At 39.4% G+C, this 17,661-nt stretch overlaps 2 protein-coding genes across 3 annotated transcripts in view; one reads left to right on the plus strand and one right to left on the minus strand.

Moving 5' to 3' along the window:
• IKZF3 (IKAROS family zinc finger 3) overlaps positions 1-967 on the minus strand; it is a 96,355-nt gene extending 95,388 nt beyond the window's left edge. Inside the window, exon 1 of the mRNA XM_012765887.3 lies at positions 642-967. Within this exon, the coding sequence (XP_012621341.2) occupies positions 642-648 (7 nt within the window). The 5' untranslated portion in view covers positions 649-967. The remainder of the gene's footprint in view (positions 1-641) is intronic.
• A 3,583-nt stretch (positions 968-4,550) lies between these two features.
• ZPBP2 (zona pellucida binding protein 2) lies at positions 4,551-15,423 on the plus strand. 2 transcript variants are annotated; one of them, XM_012765885.3, is made up of 8 exons: positions 4,551-4,800; positions 4,945-5,010; positions 6,108-6,233; positions 7,314-7,475; positions 10,037-10,255; positions 10,801-10,883; positions 13,438-13,618; positions 14,215-15,423. In XM_012765885.3, exons 1-8 carry the CDS (start codon positions 4,752-4,754, stop codon positions 14,307-14,309), a joined length of 981 nt encoding a protein of 326 aa, XP_012621339.1. In that variant the 5' UTR covers positions 4,551-4,751; the 3' UTR covers positions 14,310-15,423. The 2 variants fall into 2 exon arrangements, with proteins under 2 accessions (XP_012621339.1, XP_020136733.1); XM_020281144.2 differs by having other exon boundaries at positions 4,553-4,796; positions 14,215-14,344.
• Positions 15,424-17,661: the final 2,238 nt, after the last annotated feature.

Consider the following 17,661-nt stretch of genomic DNA (forward strand, 5'->3'; position numbering starts at 1 on the left):
GTGGAATTTTAGTTATCCCAAGGAAGTACATACTGAAAATATTTGAGAAGCAAGGATAGTTTTATGACTTTCAAAATTAATTCAAATAAAACTCTTAAATGTGTCCCTGATTTTTACCTTTGGTAAAGAAGGCTCATTATTAGATGGAGTTCCAAGGGAACTGCAAGTCCCAACCACTTTAAAGTTTACCTTTCCCATATGACAACATTTACTCTTAGAAGAAAAAAGTAGTCACCTTTCATTCAAAACAGTCACTCTGATTAGCCTAATTCCAATGGACACTGAGGGCATGGACCAAATTTTAAAAACCATCCAAAAGATTAGTTATTTCACCCCAGGTATGCTGCTATTTCAGGGATGCCCCTAAGTTCTCTTCCTCTGCAGATTTAGGGTTGACCCCTCATGCCTGACAATCCCCAAGAAATAAAATTGTGGAGAAGTTATCACTTTACAAAGGGCGGGGGGGGGGGGGACAGCAAATGAGGGCTGTATGACACGCTTTTCCCTCTGAAATACCTATTTACTCTTGACAAAAGAAATAAATAGAAGCAAAACCGAGATTCAGAAGAAACTCTTTCTGCTGCGTACATCGGTCGAGCTTCTCAAAGACCCCTTAGAAAAGAAGCGGGCAGGAGGCTCACCTTCCATGTCGCCGCCGGGCTGGGCTGGAGCTGCCACTGTGGCTACTCGGCCGCTCCACGTGCTCCTGCCGTCGCCGGGACGCGGCGCGCAGCTGGCGGGAGATTCCTGGCGCGGGGAGTCCCCGGGATCCGGCCGCCGCGTCGGCGCAGATTGAAAGAAAGGGGCAGGAGCCGGCGACCTGCCGGTGCGCGGGGTTACAGCGGCGCTGGCTGGCGGCGGCTTTAAAGGACGCTCACAGCGGAGCGCCGCAAGTTGCGCGCCTCCAGCCACCTTTTGAATGTCAGGAACCCCGATGGAAACGGCGCATCAGTAAATTGTTCCAAAATGTCTATTTCAACAGGATAATGAATAAGAGAGTAATATCACATTTTGTGTGTGTGTGTGTGTGTGTGCTGGCGGCGGGGGTGTGGGGGAGGGAGGCAGTCTGCATTGCTGTCTTGGCAAGCTCAGCTTCAAAGATGAGGAACTTTTTGTCTAGATTTGGGGATGATAAGCATGAAAACCATCAATGAGAACTCACTTTATTCGAAGTCTTATTCGTTTTCTTTTCCCTTCCTCGGTTTTTCATTTCACATGATAAAAGTTTTTGGTCCAATTTGGAACTTCAGAAAGTTCAAAAGGCACTTCTATCAACTCAACTTTTTAATTTTTAGAAGCAATTCTCTCACTTTTGTTTTCTCTCTGGGAACTACTTGGTTTATTTGCCACTCTTCCAGAGAGTAGTTCTCTCTGGGAACTACTTGGTTTATTTGCCACCACTCACAAAATACTAATCCCTGTATACAGAGTGTTTAACAGCATGTATTTTTCTACTACACTGCATTCTTCCAAATTGGACAGCTTATAAAAATGCATTTATTATATATCAGAAAAGCAAGTTTAAAAAGTAGAGCTAAAGGGTAGGTGTGGTAAGATAGTAAAACTTAAGTGTCAGTACACAGAGATGTACCAGTCAACATCTTTTACCAACATCTTCTCCACTTTATAGAGGTAAAGCACACATTTGACTGTAGGGATAGGAAAGTGGAAGTGACCACAAAACAGTTTTTCAAAGCAGAATTTTTCTTCACACTGAGGTCTAAGGGACATTTTTCAAGTGAGTCTTTTCTTTTCTTTCTTTTTTTTTTCTTTTAAGAGACAGGATCTCTCTCACTCTGTCACCCGGGCTGGAATGCAGAGGCCTGATCATAGCTCATTGCAGCCCCAAACTCCTGGGCTCAAGCAATCCTCCCGCCTTGGCCTTCCAAAGTGCTGGGACTACAGGTACGTGCCACCAGTCCTGGCTTAGGTGAGTCCTTTTAAAGAGAACCAGTATGTTGAAGTGGAAAATATAAGAATGATTGTCAAAAAGGCCATTGTCACTCTTGTTAGAAAATTACCTGTGTATACAAATATATTTTTGACATAAGGTTAAGGGTTTGTGGATCAGCTGACCATATCAGAAGAAACCCACACTTAGGAGTTAAAGTATGCATGCTGTAATTTTATGAATTTTAGTTTATTTAAAATAGTACCTTTGTATAGGCAGTCTATGTAATATGTATATATACATTTAAATGAGTAAATAACTGGCATCGGCATTGAAATCATAACACCACAGTATCATCTTCAATAGCTGTATGAATTGGAGTCCTGCAGGATATCAATTTTGGAGAAAATACTCTAAACAGTAGGTCTAATTTTAGTTATGAAAGGGGAAATTTGTTGTTTGTTAGTTTCTAAAAGCAAAAATAGCACATCAAAAGTAGCAGAAGAGGAACTGTAAAATTTCACAGGGATGGTGTGAGGATGCATGGTTATTTGGTTATTAAAAAGTTGTGAAGAACATTTATTATCTTCCATTACAATGTTCTTTATGCTTAACAGCGGAACATGTTATTACTCTGTACATAGTTCAATACTGAGTATTTCAGACCCCAGAGAGTGATACCTAAGGGGATAGATAAAAAGTGGATGGGTAAAATAATTTATGTAGCTACTCCACCCTCAACGAGGTGGAGCATAAATCCTCACTCTAAGTGTGCACTGCACATAGTGACTTCCTTCCAAAGAGTACGATATGAAGGAGGGGGCGAGTAAGTTTACAGTTGAGAAGCCTGGCAAACACACTACCTCAGCCAGGTGACCAAGGTTAACATCAACAGTGATAAGGCATGTGGATAATATGTACCCTTGATATAATGTGATGAGAATGCCACTTTACCTCTGTGGTCTTCCTCTCGAAAACCCAAAACCGTAGTCAAATAACGAGAACACATCAAATTCCTGTAGAGAGGCATTTTACAAAATACCTGACCAATGAAGGCCAGGTCAAGGTCTCAAAAACAAGAAAAGTCTGAGAAACTGACACAGTCAAAAGAACTCTAAGGAGACATGACAACTAAATATAATGTGATCCCAGATGGGATCCTGGAGCGGAAAAAGGATACTACATAAAAACTAAGGAAATCTTAACAAAGGACTTTAGTTAATAGTAATGTATCAATACTGGTTTATGCATTGCAAGAAGTGAACCATACCAATGTAAGATGACAATAATAGGGAATTCCGGGCGGGGGGAGGTACACGAGAACTCTGTATTATCTTTGCAGTTTTTCTGTAAATCTAAAACTTTTCTAAAATAAAAAGTTGACTTAAAAAGAGTGGATGGATACTTTCAACAGACTACTACTCATTTAGTTAAGTCTCCCCTATTAGGCTTTGAAGTTTACCACACAGGATTTATAAGGATCAATTACTTATAACTGGGAAGCCAATAAAACACACTGGATTTATAATATACTTTGACTAAAACTGCAATGATAAACTTGGTAGGGAACAAAAGATAATGCCTAAATTTGTCTTCATTATCATCACCTTAAAAAGGGAACAGTTAAGATTAAACCATGAATCTAGACATGATAACTGACAATGGGTGGGTTTGACTCACTGAATCACATTTCATGGCATATGATATATAGGTAAAATTAACAGTGACTAAAAATGAAATTACTGACAAAGGTTGCTCCTGGACCATCTGAGATAGCCCAAGTACTGACTCGGCTCAAAGGAAATAAAACTGAAAACTCTTGATCTCACCAAAATAACCATTCTGCACCCTGTCTGAACCTTGGGCTCTCTACTTACCAGCCTACTCAAAACCACTACTGAGGGTAGTGTCTCGCTGCTAAGAAATAGACAACTCATAGGGCCTTTCAGGCCACCAAAGGAGTAGCCAAAAAGGAGCCATGAAAGCCGCAAAAATGACCTCATTTGGAGCTCTCTGATCTTGAATCATCACCCATCCCCACAGGAACAGCAGATCTTGGGCTTTTGCCTTTTGATTGGGACCATTTTTATAAAGTAAGGTTACTTCAGGAGCCCAGATAAATTTGCATTGGGGTTCTTTCCACATCGTCTCATACTTGAAATTGGAAATGAAGATTTAATGTTCCTCTAAAGCGCAGAGGCCTGGAAGCTTCTTGTTGGCGCACTGGTGGGTCTTCCTAGTCTTGGTTTCGTGGGTAGACTGCAGTAGCGTGTCAGAGTTTGAAAGAGACTGGGCACACGGTTTCACAGTTCATGAGAAGAAAGGCATAGGAAATTCCCACGCGGGGCTCTATGCTTCACGTAGGGAGGAAATTCTCACCAGCTTCTCCCTTTCTCAGGTCCCAATGTGATCGCGTGACCTAGCCGCCTGACCCCACCACGATTCTTGTGACACATCATGTTCTCTCGTCAGGCTTTTCAGCCCTTAAACTAAGGGAGTCCCCAGAACGCAAAGCTGTGGGTTCTTTTCCTTTACTCTCTTCTTCCCTTGGGCGCCGCTTAGAGAACTAAGTCACCGCGAATGCTGGGGGGAAAAGGCGCCACACTCCAGGCGCGAAGCGTCTACGGGACGACGCCCGCGTGGGCGCGAGGGGGCGGGGCGCTTGCCTCCCGCGCACTCGCCCCGCGCCCGCGCACGCGCTCTCCGGCCTGTCCGCTCCCGCGGTAGCTACCGACGGGTAGGGAAGTCGGCCTGGGCGGTTTGCTCCGCTCTGTGAAGGAGAGATGCGGAGGCGTTGGGCTCGGGTTGAGGTAGGAAGGAGCCCATCCCTCGACGCCTTCCGCGACGCTAAATAGCCGTGATGCGAGCGTGGGTCCTCTTCTCCGCGGTGCTCTGCTGCCTCGCAGTAGGTGGGGCTCCTCCCGCCCGGTCCCCAGGCCTCTCCCCCAGTACAAGGTTCCCTGTCCTGCCTCCTTCCCTTCTCCCCGCTCCGCCCCACTCTGAGCCCTGGCTCCTCTTCTAACTAAAAAGTCAGTGGTTTCTTTCCTCCGCAGTTGGATGGCAGCGTTCCTCCTTATTCCATAAGAAAGACTTCGTGTATGGCCTGCGAGGACACCCAGGTAATAAGGACCTCTTCATGCGCAGGGCCTGTCAGAAGAGCCGGAGGTGCAGTGGGCCTGCTAAGGTTCTTCCCACGGAGGGAAAGGAAGAGTACAAACGTTTATTGAGCATCTACCGTGGGCTTTGCAGTTTGCGAAGGTCATTGCATCTTTTCATTACAACGACCCTAGTTGTAAGACCTTGCCTAAAGGCACTCAGCTCATAAGGAGCTAGGATTCAATCCAGACCGCCTTCTCTGATGCCACTTCACTTCCAGGTGTCTTTGCCGCTTAGCAACATGCGAGGCCCACTCAGCGGAGCGATTTCAAGGCAGAAAGTCCCAGTGTTTGGAACAGCCTTATCCCTCCCCTTATAAACTATAACTCCTACACATCCTTTATAAAGCTCGGTTCAGATGTTCATTTATCACTGAGGTGAAATTTTCCCATACTGCCCAAGGAAAATAGTCATATAGCTAACTTGAGATAACTTTGAGCCAGTTCATAGCATTTGTCATGTTTGGAATCCCGTATTGTTTGGATACTCTCCCCTCTCCATCCCCCAACCAAATTGTAGGAAGGTATCTTTATGTATTCAGAGCCTGGCATTCAGTAGGCTTTACAATTTGTGTCTTGTGGGACTGCAGTGGTTCCAAGCATACCAAATCTGAAACAATAGGTAATTGCAAAACATCTTCCTAGTATGCCCATACAGACTTAATTATTGTTCCTAACAGAGGAAATTTACAGTTAAATAACAAGTTTCCCTTAGGGATTACCACTATCAACTTTAAACTTATTCTACTAACCCTTCCAAAAATGTTATGATCTAAGTGAGTTCTGAATCTGTACATTAAAATGAACTTCTAAACAAAGCTATATAACAGAAAAAGTAAAAATATCGTGACTGTCTAACAGTCTCAAGTTTTTAAAACTTACCATGGGAAGCAAAAAGGACTTCAGACTAGCATTCAACAGGTTATAATAATATATCGATTTTTAAAATAGTGAAATCCAAAAAGAACTAATTAGTATCTTTGAAACAAAATGGTAAGAGTGTATTTCTTAATTTAATTCTGCTATGTAATATAGTTACACATTATGTTTTTTTGTCACAGTGAAAATATATGTGAAATTACATCAAGATACCCCAGTCCTTATCTGTATGGATGTTAAACATGCTAAGAAAGAAATAGTGGACCCCACCTACATTTGGATTGGGCCTAATGAAAATACATTAACAGGTAAATTTGATTTTAATATGTCCTTTTTTAATGATGTGAACATTATTTTAGAAAAACACAATCATTTATTGGAAAGAACAAATTGAAATTTATTTTTATTTTTTATTTTTTTTGAGACATGGTCTTGCTCTGTTGCTTAGGCTAGAGTGCAATGGCATCATCATAACTCACAACTTCAAACTCCTGGGCTCAATTGATCCTCCTGCCTCAGCCTCTTGAGTAGATGAGACTACAAGTATGCGCTACCATACCAGGCTACTTTTTCTATTTTTTGTAGAAACAGGGTCTAGCTATGTAGCTCAGGCTGTGAGATTTAATTTTAATGGCTGTTTCACTTGCTCCATGCTTAGGCAAATCATGTTATATCTTGGTCTATGACTTATTTTCTCCTTATGCAAAAACTAAAGCACTAATTTTTGTGCCCTACTTCCCAGAACTGTATTAATTCATAAGTCTTTATAAAATCTAAAATTTGGCCAAGCTCAGCCTGTAATCCTAGCACTTTGGGAGGCCAAGGTGGGAGGATTGCTTGAGGCCAAGAGTTCAAGACCAGCCTGGGCAATAGTGAGACCTGGTCTCTACAAATCTCATGTGGTTTTCCATAGAGTAATGTGACAGTTAAGATTTTGCTAGATTTTTTTTTTTTTTTGAGCCAGTCTCGCTCTATTGCCCTGAATAGAGTGCTGTGGTGTCAGCCTAGCTCACAGCAACCTCAAACTCCTGGGCTCAAGCAATACTACTGCCTCAGCCTCTTGGGTAGCTGGGACTACAGGCATGGGCCACCATGCTCGGCTAATTTTTTCTAATATTTTTAGTTGTCCAGCTAATTTCTTTCTATTTTTAGTAGAGAAAGGGTCTCACTCTTGCTCAGACTGGTCTCAAACTCCTGACCTTGAGCGATCTTCCCGCCTTGGCTTCCCAGAGTGCTAGGATTACAGGCGTGAGCCACTACACTCAGCCTTTGCTAGATTTTTGAGATTGAGATAGTTTGTTAATTTTTTAAAACTTTTATAAGTATTTATTAATAATGTTTGAATTGTTGTATGTTAAATAGCCAAGTAATTTACTATTTCTGTTTAGAAAATCAACGAATAAATATAACTAAAACAGGAGAGCTGATAGTGAAAGATTTTGTGGAGCCTTTGTCTGGACTTTACACATGTACTTTTTCTTACAAAACTGTCAAAGCAGAAACCCAAGAAGAAACATCAGTGAAAAAGAGATATGACTTTATGATCTTTGGTAAGAATTTAAGTTCTTTTTTTGTTTGTTTTTTTAAGAGACAGGGTCTTGCTCTGTCACCTAGGCTGGAGTGCAGTGGGACGATCATAGCTCACCTTAATCTCCAATTCTTGATCTCAAGGGATTATCCTTCCTCAGCCTCCCAGATGGCTAGGACTACAGGTGCTCACCACCACGCTCACTTAACTTTTTTTAACTTTTTTTTGTTGTTGGTAGAGACATAGTCTTGCTATGTTGCCCAGGCTGGTCTCAAACTCCTATCCTCAAATAATCCTCCTGCCTTGGCCTCCCAAAGTGCTGGCATTATAAGCACAAGCCACAACACCTGGCCAAGGATTTAGGCACATGTTAACTTAGATTTTTAGTTTGGATCAGAATTTAGTATATGGTTTCTTCATTTAGTGAAAATGAATCTGTTAGGCCGGGCGCGGTGGCTCACGCCTGTAATCCTAGCTCTTGGGAGGCCGAGGCGGGCGGATTGCTCAAGGTCAGGAGTTCAAAACCAGCCTGAGCAAGAGCGAGACCCCGTCTCTACTATAAATAGAAAGAAATTAATTGGCCAACTGATATATATATATAAAAAAAAAAAAATTAGCCGGGCATGGTGGCGCATGCCTGTAGTCCCAGCTACTCGGGAGGCTGAGGCAGAAGGATCGCTCGAGCCCAGGAGTTTGAGGTTGCTGTGAGCTAGGCTGACGCCATGGCACTCACTCTAGCCTGGGCAACAAAGTGAGACTCTGTCTCAAAAAAAAAAAAAAAAAAAGAAAATGAATCTGTTATAGGCAACTGTTTCACCATTTCCCACTGTCTAGATATCTAAGCACAGTCTACTTTATCACAATTTGGCAGGTAATTTAAAAACTGATGTTTATCTTCTTAAGTTCTATATAGATTCTTGTTATCAGCTCTTTATCGGATGTGGAGCATGCAAATATTTTCTCCCATTCTGTAGGTTGTCTATTCACTCTGATGATAGTTTCTTTGGCTATACAGAGCTTTTTAATTTGATCGAGTTCCAATTATTTATTCTTGTTGCTGCTGTGATTGCTTTGGGGGTATTCTTCATAAATTGTTTGCCTAAGCTGATATCTATAGGAGTTTTCCCAACATTTTCTTCTAGAATTCTTAAGGTTTCACACCTTAGGTTTAAGTCTGTTATCCTTTGTGAGTTGATTTTTGTGAGAGGTGGAGATCCAGTTTCAATTTTCTCTATGTGGTTATCCATTTTTCCCAGCACCATTTATTGAATAGGGATTCTTTTCCCCAGTGTTTATTTTTGTCTGCTTGGTCAAAGATTAGATGACAATATGAGGATTAACAAGAAAAAATCTAACAGCCCCATCAAAAAGTGGACAAAAAACATGAACCGAAACTTTTCAAAAGAAGACAGAATAATGGCCAGCAAACACATAAAAAAGTGCTCAACATCTCTAATCATTAGGGAAATGCAAATCAAAACCACAATGAGATATCACTTTACTCCAATGAGAATGACCTTTATCAAAAGGTCCCAAAGCAACAAACGCTGGCGTGGATGTGGAGAGATAGGAACACTCTTACACTGCTGGTGAGACTGCAAATTAGTACAACCCCTGTGGAAAGTAATTTGGAGCTGTCTCAAAGACCTAAAAATAGAAATACCATTTGAACCAGCAATCCTACTACTAGGCATCTACCCAAAGGAAAAAAAGACATTCTATAATAAAGACATCTGCACTGGAATGTTTATGGCAGCACAATTCGCAATTGCAAAGATGTGGAAACAACCCAAGTGCTCATCAATAAATGAATGGATTAATAAAATGTGGCACATGTATACCATGGACTACCACTCAACTACAAAAAACAATAGTGAACTAGCACCTCTTATATTATCCTGGATAGAGCTCGAGCCCATCCTCCAAAGTGAGGTATCACAAGAATGGAAAAACAAGCACCACATGTACTCACCATCAAATTGGTACTAACTGATCAATACTAAGGTGCTCACATGGAAGTAATATTTGGGTGCCAGTGAGTTGGGAGGGGGGTGGATAAACTCACAACTAATGGATGTGGTGTGTACTGTATGGGGGAAGGACAAGCTTGTAAAGCCCTGGCTTGGGTGAGGCAAAGGCATTATATATAACCAAAATTTTCATACCCACATAATATTCTGAAATTTTAAAAATTGATGTTTAATTCTATAAAGGCATATTAATGATACTTTCACAGGACTGTGCTGACAGAAATGACACTTTCTGCAAATTAAGTCCCTCTCCAAAAAGTCCTATTTTTTTTCTTGATACTGTTAACTTATCTATATAGCCAACCTACAGAAGCCATTTCACCTCTTGTACTAAGTAGATAATCTTATCAGATGCAAATAACACTTTTCATTAAAGTTATTAGTTTTGTATATTTTTGTGAGGACAGACTAATAAGACATTTTATTAGGTAAGTAAAAGTTTCTGTGCTGATTTGCAAGATTGATGGGATTTAGTATTACATGTTATTTGAAAGTTGTTTGGTAGAGGAAATTATTGCTAGACACAATTGATTTTGTCCTCATTTTTTTAAAGCCTATCGGGAACCTGATTATTCTTATCAGATGGCTGTTCGTTTTACCACAAAGTCTTGTCTAGGAAGATATAATGACCTTCTCTTTAGAGTGCTGAAGAAAATCTTGGATAATCTAATGTCTGATTTGTCATGCCATGTCATAGAACCATCATATAAATGCCATTCTGTTGAAATTCCAGAACGTGGCCTCATACATGAGCTATTTATAGCCTTTCAAGGTAAAAAATTTTTTTAACATTTCTTTAATTTTATAAATTTAGTCCTGAACCATGATAGATTACAAAATTAATTACCATATTAATATGATATATCTTATAAATAATAGGTCTTAAATGTTTGTTAAGCACTAAAGTATATAGTTGGTCATAGCCTAGTTATGGTTTTGAAAATTAACACACTAATTATTTACTTTCAAATATGATATATTATCATTTTATTAATATAACTTTTAACTATGGAGCTAATATTTCACTTATAATTTCTTATAGAATTTTAAATTGTGTTTTTGAGAACTTAATAAAAAAGAGTAACCAAACCAAATTTATTTATTTTAAAGCCTTGTAGTTACTTACATTAGCCCCCAGATGGAGTGAAATCATAATATATAAATTATTCAAATCATGTACCTTACTTTATTACGAGGATTAGATAGCTGGATTAAATGCATGCTTGCATACATACTGCACTCAGCATTTGGAGCTTTATTGAAATGTTTGGAACTTTTTAGAATCCTTTTGTGAACTTATTATTTTTTCCACTCTAGTTAATCCTTTTGCTCCAGGGTGGAGAGGTACATGCAATCAATCTGTTGACTGTGAAGATATCACTAATAATAATGTCCTCCAGGTGAGAATTTTATTGTAAGGAGGAAGTATTTGGGTAGTCAATAAAGCTATTTAGAAAATTTTAGAAATCATTTTATTATTAAAAAGTTTCTTCAAAAATCTCTTTCGGCCGGGCGCAGTGGCTCACGCCTGTAATCCTAGCACTCTGGGAGGCCGAGGCGGGTGGATTGCTCGAGGTCAGGAGTTCGAAACCAGCCTGAGCTAGAGCGAGACCCCCGTCTCTACTATAAATAGAAATTAATTGGCCAACTAATATATAGAGAAAAAAATAAAATTAGCCGAGTATGTGGCACATGCCTGTAGTCCCAGCTACTGGGGAGGCTGAGGCAGGAGGATTGCTTGAGCCAAGGAGTTTGAGGTTGCTGTGAGCTAGGCTGACACTATGGCACTCACTCTAGCCTGGGCAACAAAGTGAGACTCTATCTCAAAAAAAAAAAAAAAATCTATTTCTCCATGTTGTGAGTATTTATAAATAATAAAAACATTTCTTTTTTTTTTTTTTTTTTTTGAGACAGAGTCTCACTCTGTTGCACGGGCTAGAGTGCCCTGGCATCAGCCTAGCTCACAGCAACCTCAGACTCCTGGGCTCAAGCAATCCTCCTGCCTCAGCCTCCTGAGTAGCTGGGACTACAGACATGCGACACTGTGCCCAGCTAATTTTTTCTATATATTCTTTTAGTTGTATAGCTAATTTCTTTCTATTTTTATTTATTTATTTATTTTTTGAGACAGAGTCTCATTTTGTTACCCAGCCTAGAGTGAGTGCCATGCCATCAGCCTAGCTCACAGCAACCTCAATCTCCTGGGCTCAAGCGATCCTCCTGCCTCAGCCTCCCAAGTAGCTGGGACTACAGGCATGTGCCACCATGCCCAGCTAATTTTTTGTATATATATTTTTAGTTGGTCAATTAATTTCTTTCTATTTGTAGTAGAGACAGGGTCTCGCTCTTGCTCAGGCTGGTCTCGAGCTCCTGAGCTCAAACGATCCGCCCGCCTCAGCCTCCCAGAATGCTAGGATTATAGGTGTGAGCCACCACACCCAGCCATAAAAATATTTCTAAGGACTAGCTGTAAATTATTCTTTTTAAAATAACTTAAAGTATTATTGATTTTTTTTTTTTGAGACAGTGTCTCACTTTGTTGCCCAGGCTAGAGTGAGTGCCGTGGCGTCAGCCTACCTCACAGCAACCTCAATCTCCTGGCTCAAGTGATCCTCCTGCCTCAGCCTCCCAAGTAGCTGGGACTACAGGCATGCTCCACCATGCCCAGCTAATATTTTGTATATATATTTTTTAGTTGGTCAATTAATTTCTTTCTATTTTTAGTAGAGACGGGGTCTTGCTCAGGCTGGTTTCGAACTCCTGACCTCAAGCAATCTGCCAGCCTCAGCCTCCCAGAGTGCTAGGATTAAGTATTATTGATTTTTGGTTTCAGTTTTTTAAACTGAGATTGTAAGATTCTCGGCTGTTTCAAGATGTGTTATTTGGGAATAGTGTATCTAGAATATTATATAGCTCTCCAGGTAATATTATATATTTTATCTATAATGAAGGATGGGTCACTGGTTCCCCAAATGATGATTAAACAGCAGCTTGAAGAAGCACCTCACAATCATGTCGCCCTAGGCTAAAACAGTGGTGCTTCCCAAATTATATCTATGCAAGGCTTAATAATTTCTCTCTCCTCTGCCATCCTAAGAGACTAAGGACAGAGTCTTAAAAATTCCTTCACTCCCCTGGTCTAGTTCCTGAGCCCACACCATGAATGTGCATGATTTATAAGAAGCATGATTTTTTATTTAATATTAATATTAGTTATTATTAAATTATTCTATGCTTAAAAAAATAAAATTTACATCATTAGTTTGTAGTGCTGATTAAAGGAGAGTCTTATTTTCCATTTTGATTGACTCTTTTTTCTTGATGATCATATGGAATTGGAAATAATGAACTCCCAGTTATCTATATATGGAATAAGCATGTTGCAAGTAATTCAAAACAAGTTAGGCCAGGCATGGTGGCTCATGCCTGTAATCCTAGCACTCTGGGAGGCCGAGGTGGGCGGATTGCTCAAGATCAGGAGTTCAAACCCAGCCTGAGCAAGACCCCATCTCTACCAAAAATAGAAGGACATTAATTGACCAACTAAAAATATATATACAAAAAATTAGCCGGGCATGGTGGCGCATACCTGTAGTCCCAGCTACTTGGGAGGCTGAGGCAGGAAGATCGCTTGAGCCCAGGAGATTGAGGTTGCTGTGAGCTAGGCTGATACCACGGCAGCCTGGGCAACAAAGCAAGACTCTGTCTCAAAAAAATAAAAAAAGGAATAAAAAAAAAAAGTTGTTTTTTAACCTTAATTTAATTTTTCTTAACCATTGCATGAATTAACAGCAGTTGATAAGGTCAAGGCAAAACTAATTTTAGTATTAACACAACGTTTCAGGAATTTAACTGCTGAATAAAGTATGGCGTGCTTATTGCCTCTGATACTGGAGGAGAAATTTGGTTTATGGTTCAGTAATTGTATTCCTCTCTGATATTTTTAAATCTTAGGCAAGAAATCGAATAGAAGAATTTTTTCGGAGTCAAGCAGATATTTTCTCCCACAACTTTAATAAAACTCTACCAGCTATGCATTTTGTGAACCACAGTTTTCAAGTAGAACGTCTGGATAGCTGTAGACCAGGCTTTGGAAAAAATGAAGGTCTACACAGTAATTGCGCTAGCTGTTGTGGTAATTATAAAATATAAATATCTAAGTATTTAGGTCTTATAGTCAGAAGAATAAATGAGTAATTCACTTAGGATAATTGAATTGAATCTTTACACTAATTCTCTTACCAAAAAATTATATTTAGCTAAAGGGAAGTAAAAATTCAAAGCTTTAAATTTCTAAATATAATTATCTTAATATATATTAATTCTTTCTAATGTACTCTCTTGTATTACAAAACATTCTGTAGTGTTCTGACTTAAGCTACTGTGCTATGAAGGAAAACAGGATGGTCCTACCTAGAAAACAGAGAACTAGGAAATAGGAACTAGAAAATTAGAAATAGGACCTCATAAATGGTTCACTATAGAAGATACTGTAAAATGCTGATACTAAAGGAAAAAATGGGATTCTGACTTTCTCCTGTCTTTAAGATCATTAAATTAAAGTTTGAAACTCATAATTTTCCACAACTTAATTAGGTGAACATTACTCTGTATAATATAGAAATGATGTGATATCGAAGGCAAATTTATATTATTGGAATAAAATACCTGTATGTTATAGAGGTATAAAATACCTCTAAATTATAATCAACTATGTGTTTTCCTCTGCAGTGGTTTGTAGTCCTGGGACTTTTAGTCCTGATGTTGCTGTTATTTGTCAGACCTGCATTTCCATCCATGTCTACGGAGCTAAATCTTGCCCATAAACTTCAAACAAAAATCAGCAATATAAAGACTAGAGGTAAAGCATTGTTACTCGCTTGTGGAGGTGGGGGACATAAAATGATTTGTTCACATCCCAGAGCATTATAGATACTTCCATTAAGTAAAATCTGTAAGACCAAAACACTGGAAAACATAGATTTTAGAAATTGAAAAAGTTGACATAGCATTTCTAAGAAGGAATTTAACCCAATATCTCCAATGTACAAAGAAAGTTTTAAGTATTAGTGGATGATTTTTAATGAAATATGTTTTGTTGTTTACAAACTGAATCTGTTGCTCTGTACCTAAGACTATACATTAAGGTCTAGAAGAATAGCAAAGTATAATACAATAAAAATTTTATACTTTCCATAAATGAATTTGTTTGAAATCACTCAAATGATACAAAGGCATGTATTTGTAATTAGAACCAAACAAATTATTTATTTTGGTCTGTTTGCTTTTGATTTATTTTTTTAAATAATGGACTTTGTTTTGTTAGTATAGGTTTAGATTTACAGAATAATTGAGCAGATAATACATAAAGTTCCATATATGCACCCCACCCCATACCCTCATCCCTTCTCACAGTTTCCCCTATTATTAACACTTGTGTTAGTGTAGCACATTTGTTATAATTAATGAACCAATATCAATACATTGTTATTAATTATAGTCCATAGTTTGCATTAAGGTTCATTCTCTGTGTTGTAAGGTTCTTTGGGTTTTGACAGGTGCATGATGACTTGTATCCACCGTTTCAGTTTCATATAGAAGAGTTTCACCACTCTAAAAATCCCCTGTGCCTCACCTGTTTATCCCTCCCCTCTGAGCCTCTGGCAACCACTGATTTTCTCACTATCTCTGTAGTTTTGCCTTCTCTAAAATGTCATGTAGTTGGAATTATACAGTATATAGACTTTTCAGACTGACTTCTTCCACTTAGCAATATGCATTTAAGGTTCTTCCATGTCTTTTCATGACTTGATAGCTCATTTTTTATTGCTGAATAATATTCCATTGTTTAGATGTATCATAGCATGTTTATCCATTCACCAACTGAGGGAAATCTTGGTTGCTCCCAGTTTTTGGTGATGAATAAAGCTGCTATAAACATTGGTGTACAGATTTTTGTGTGAACATGTTTTCAACTCCATTGGGTAAATAACCTAAGAATGTGATTGCTGGCTCATATGGTAAGACTGTTTAGTTTTGTAAGAAGCTGCCAAACCATCTCCCAAAGTGGTTTTCCATTTTGCATTTCCACCAGCAATGAGTAAGTGTTCCTCTTGTTCCTTATCCTCCCCGGCATTTGGTATTGTCAGTTTTTGGATTTTAGCCATTCTAATAGGTGTATAATGGTATTTTATTGTTGTTTCAATTTGCCATTCCCTAATGACATGTTGAGCATCTTTTCATATGGTTATTTGTCATCTGTATATCTTCTTTGGTGAGGGATCTGTTCAGATCCTTTGCCCATTTTTTAATTGTGTTGTTTATTCTCTTATTGTTGAATTCTAAGAGTTCTTTGTGTACTTTGGATACAAGTTTTTTGATTAAATACAAGTTTGCAAAGATTTTCTCATATTCTTTGGTTTTCTCTTCTTTCCTTTGATAGTGTCTTTCACAGAGCAGAAGTTTTCAATTAAATTTAATTGTTTTTCCTTTCATAACCCTCAGCAAAGCTGTGAAGTATTTAATTTTAATAACGTCCAACTTAATTTTTCTTTCTTGGTTTGTGCTTTTGCTATCGTATCTGAAAACTTATCACCAAACCCAAGGTCACCTAGATTTTCTCTGTTATCTTCTAGAAGTTATATAGTTTTATATTTAGCTCTAAAATCCGGTTTTAGTTAATTTTTATGAAAGGAATACAAGTTGTATATCTACATATAGATATCCAGTTGTTCCAGTACCATATGTTGAACAGACAGACTATTCTTCCTCTGCTGAATTGACTTTGCTCTTTTATCAAAGATCAAATTAACTGTATTTGTGACAGCTCTCTGTCCTGCTCTATTATCAATTCATTTATTCTTTTGTCAACACTGTGCTGATTACTGCTTTTTTTTTTTTTTTTTTTTTTTTTGAGACAGAGTCTCACTTTGTTGCCCAGGCTAGAGTGAGTACCGTGGCATCAGCCTAGCTCACAGCAACCTCAAACTCCTAGGCTCAAGCAATCCTCCTGCCTCAGCCTCCCAAGTAGCTGGGACTACCGGCATGCACCACCATGCCCGGCTGATTTTTTGTATATATGTCACTTAATTTCTTTCTATTTTTGGTAGAGACAGGGTCTTGCTCAGGCTGGTTTCGAACTCCTGACCTTGAGCAATCCGCCCACCTTGGCCTCCCAGAGTGCTGGATTACAGGCATGAGCCACCACGCCCGGCCATGATTACTGCATATTAAGTCCTAAAATTTGAGTAGCATCTGTCCTCCAGCCTTGTTCTTCTTCAGTATTGTGTTATTGTAAGTCTTTTTGCCTCTCCATATAAACTTTAGAATCACACTCTGGGAGGCCAAGGCACTCTGGGAGGCTGAGGCAGGCGGATTGCTCAAGGTCAGGAGTTCGAAACCAGCCTGAGCAAGAGCGAGACCCCCGTCTCTACTATAAATACAAATAAATTAATTGGCCACCTAATATATATAGAAAAAATTAGCCAGGCATGATGGCGCATGCCTGTAGTCCCAGCTACTCGGGAGGCTGAGGCAGGAGGATTGCTTGAGCCCAGGAGTTTGAGGTTGCTGTGAGCTAGGCTGATGCCACGACACTCACTCTAGCCTGGGCAACAAAGCGAGACTTTGTCTTAAAAAAAAAAAATAGAATCAGGTTTTTGTTTGTTTGTTTGTTTGCTTTGAGACAGAGTCTCACTCTGTTAACCGTGCTAGACTGCCATGGCGTCAGCCTAGCTCACGGCAACCTCAAACTCCTGGGCTCAAGCAATCCTTCTGCCTCAGCCTCCCAAGTAGCTGGGATTACAGGCGTGCACTACCATGCCTGGCTAATTTTTTATATACATACTTTTAGTTGTCCAGCTCATTTCTTTCTATATTTTTAGTAGAGACAGGGTCTTGCTCTTGCTCATGCTGGTCTTGAATTCCTGAGCTTAAATGATCCTCCCACCTTCGCCTCCCAGAGTGCTAGGATTACAGGCATGAGCCACCGTGCCCAGCCTAGAATCAGTTTTTTGATAATCATGAAATAACTTGCTGGGAGTTTGATTGGGATTGCATTGAATCTATAGTCAAGTAGGGGAGAATTGACATATTTTGTTTGTGTCTTTTTTGTTTTGTTTTTGTTTTTGTTTGAGACAAGGTCTCGCTCTGTCACCCAGACTGGAGTACAATGATGCA

The sequence above is a fragment of the Microcebus murinus genome, chromosome 18, assembly GCF_040939455.1.
Source record: "Microcebus murinus isolate Inina chromosome 18, M.murinus_Inina_mat1.0, whole genome shotgun sequence".
NCBI lineage: Eukaryota > Metazoa > Chordata > Mammalia > Primates > Cheirogaleidae > Microcebus > Microcebus murinus.

Bases quoted from the DNA above. Each gene is read 5' to 3' on its own strand.
- ZPBP2 (XM_012765885.3), top strand. From the start codon at position 4,752: ATGCGAGCGTGGGTCCTCTTCTCCGCGGTGCTCTGCTGCCTCGCAGTA. The intron at 6,234-7,313 runs GTAAATTTGATT...ATTTCTGTTTAG, and splicing joins TAATGAAAATACATTAACAG to AAAATCAACGAATAAATATA. The intron at 13,619-14,214 runs GTAATTATAAAA...TTTCCTCTGCAG, and splicing joins TAATTGCGCTAGCTGTTGTG to TGGTTTGTAGTCCTGGGACT.